This window comes from Lottia gigantea, assembly GCF_000327385.1.
Source record: "Lottia gigantea unplaced genomic scaffold LOTGIsca_8, whole genome shotgun sequence".
Lineage (NCBI taxonomy): Eukaryota > Metazoa > Mollusca > Gastropoda > Lottiidae > Lottia > Lottia gigantea.
The window spans coordinates 1219208-1221779 of record NW_008710662.1 but is presented as its reverse complement, the minus strand read 5'-3'; the positions used below and the strand labels follow the sequence as shown (position 1 = coordinate 1221779).

The 2572-nt window shown below is 28.9% G+C and overlaps 1 protein-coding gene across 1 annotated transcript in view; it reads right to left on the bottom strand.

The window, feature by feature from the left end:
* LOTGIDRAFT_229547 (hypothetical protein) overlaps positions 1-2572 on the bottom strand; it is a gene marked incomplete at both ends in the record, with an annotated part of 10630 nt that overhangs the window by 6120 nt on the left and 1938 nt on the right. The window contains 5 exons of the mRNA XM_009066876.1: positions 155-196; positions 733-774; positions 1271-1312; positions 1541-1582; positions 1921-1962. Coding sequence (XP_009065124.1) covers positions 155-196; positions 733-774; positions 1271-1312; positions 1541-1582; positions 1921-1962 — 210 coding nt within the window. The remainder of the gene's footprint in view (positions 1-154; positions 197-732; positions 775-1270; positions 1313-1540; positions 1583-1920; positions 1963-2572) is intronic.

Here is a 2572-nt window from a genome sequence, read left to right as displayed (position 1 = left end):
AAGATTATAGTTAAATATATACACTGCATTTACATCTAGAAACCTCATTGTAGCAAAACGTTGAGAAAAGAAAGTATATTTATTACTTCATAAATGACGATCAATTACATTAAGTTATAATTAGTAAATACAAAAAAACAAAACTGTATTTAACCTTGTGGAGAAGAATCGATCATAGAAGCTGTTTTATAAAAATCTACAATTAGAATAGAATCATTTGATAACTACAGAGATACAAAGACTATTAAGTTTAAATCAATTAACCAGATGTAGAACTTATAAATAAAGGGGTTGTAAAGAGGTTTTCTAATAAAAAGAAATATGTGTATCGGGGACACTGATGAAATCAATCTGCACCATTCCAATTTTCAATCAGACGTTAGTTTTCGATGACGTCACTTATCGAAAATTTATACTATATCACATAAAGCCCTTCGCGATTAGTGACGTCACCAAACACTTAGTTTTTATGGAATTGCATGAACCACAGACGTCTGATTGAAAATTGGAATAGTGCAAATTTATGATATAGGTATGCTCGATACACATAATTTTTTTTAAAACAAATCTTAACAATTCCTTTATATAAATACACTACATTTACATCTAATAACCTCATTGTAGCAGAACGATGAGAAAAGAACGTAGATTTATTACCCCTTAAATGGTAGTCAATGTAGCTTATTAACTTAAGTTATAATTAGTAAATCGTAAATACAAAACTGTATTTACCTTGTGGAGAAGAATCGATTATAGAAGCTGTTGTATAAAAATCTACAAAATAAATTAAAATAGAATCATTTGATAACTACAGAGAAACAAAGACTATTAAGTTTAAATCAATTAACCAGATGTAGAGCTTATAAATAAATAGAGCTTATGAAATCAATTCGCACCATTCCAATTTTCAACCAGACGTCAGTTTTCGATGACGTCACTAATCGAAAATTTATACTATATCACATAAAGCCCTTCGCGATTAGTGACGTCACCAAACACTTAGTTTTTATGGAATTGTATGAACCATAGACGTCTGATTGAAAATTGGAATGGTGCAAATTTATGATATAGGTATGCTCAAAACACATAATTTTTTTTAAAACAAATCTTAACAATTCCTTTATATAAATACACTACATTTACATCTAATAACCTCATTGTAGCAGAACGGTGAGAAAAGGACATGGATTTATTATTTATAATGGTAATCAATGTTGGTTATAACATTATTACATTAAGTTGTAATCTGTCAGTATAAAACTTTATTTACCGTGTCGTGTAGAATCTCTCATAACATATGTTGTAGAATTATCTACAAATTAAAATAGAAATATTTGATAACAACAGCGACACGGGACTATCAAGTTTAAATCAATGGACTAGATATAAAGATTATAGTTAAATAAATACATTTACATCTGAAAAAATCTCATTGTAGCTAAACGATATTGGACATAGATTTATTACTTCTAAAATGGCAATCAATGTTGCTTATTACATTGTTATAATCTGTAAATCGTCAGTATAAAACTTGATTTACCGTTTGGAGTAGAATCGATCATAGAAGATGTTATAGAAGTATCTACAAATTAGAATAAAATTATTTGAAAACTACCAAGAAAGACTATTAAGTTTAAATAGGGTATTATGTTTTTGAGGTAGATTGAAATTCGGTTAGGAAAATCTAAGCAAAGTAAACGCCTAATTGTAGAGTAAGAGACCCTTTACTTATTCTCAATGTTTCAACTAATAATATCGAGCTATTATGAAGCCGAGAACCAAAACTAGTTCAAACTAGTTAACAATTATAATGCCCTGTTTGTTATTAACCCTTTTAAAACAAACTCAGTTTGATCAAGAAATAAAATCTTTTGATATATTTGATAATGAAAGTTTTCCCCTTAAAAAAACTGTATTTACCGAGTAGAGAAGAATCGTTCATAGAAGCTGTTGTAGAAAAATCTACAAAATAAATTAGAATAGAATCATTTGATAACTACAGAGATACAAAGACTATTAAGTTTAAATCAATTAACCAGATGTAGAGCTTATAAATAAAGGTGTTGTAAAGAGGTTTTCTAATAAAAATTATTAGTATCGTGGAGGGCATTCCATTCCAATTTTCAATCAGAGTTTGATGACGTCACTAATCGCAAAATACCACACCAGGCCCTTCGCGAGTAGTGACGTAGTCAAGCACTTAGTTTTGTGGAGTTGAAGTTGTCTGATTGAAAATTTGAATGGTGCAAATTGATGATATAGGTATCCTCGATACGCAATATAAGAAAAAATCTTTACAATTCCTTTAAATATATACACTACATTAACATCTGAAAACCTCATTGCCGCATTGTATTACATTATTACATACAGTTGGAAGCTGTAAATGGTCAATATAAAACTTTATTTACCGAGTGATGTAGAATCGCTCATAAAATATGTTGTAGAATAATCTACAAATAAGAAATAGAACTATCAAGTGTAAAGCAAACTAGATGTAAAGATTATAGTTAAATAAATATATTTAAATTACTTTACATTATTGGGGTTTTTTTTTAGGGGGGGGGGGGGC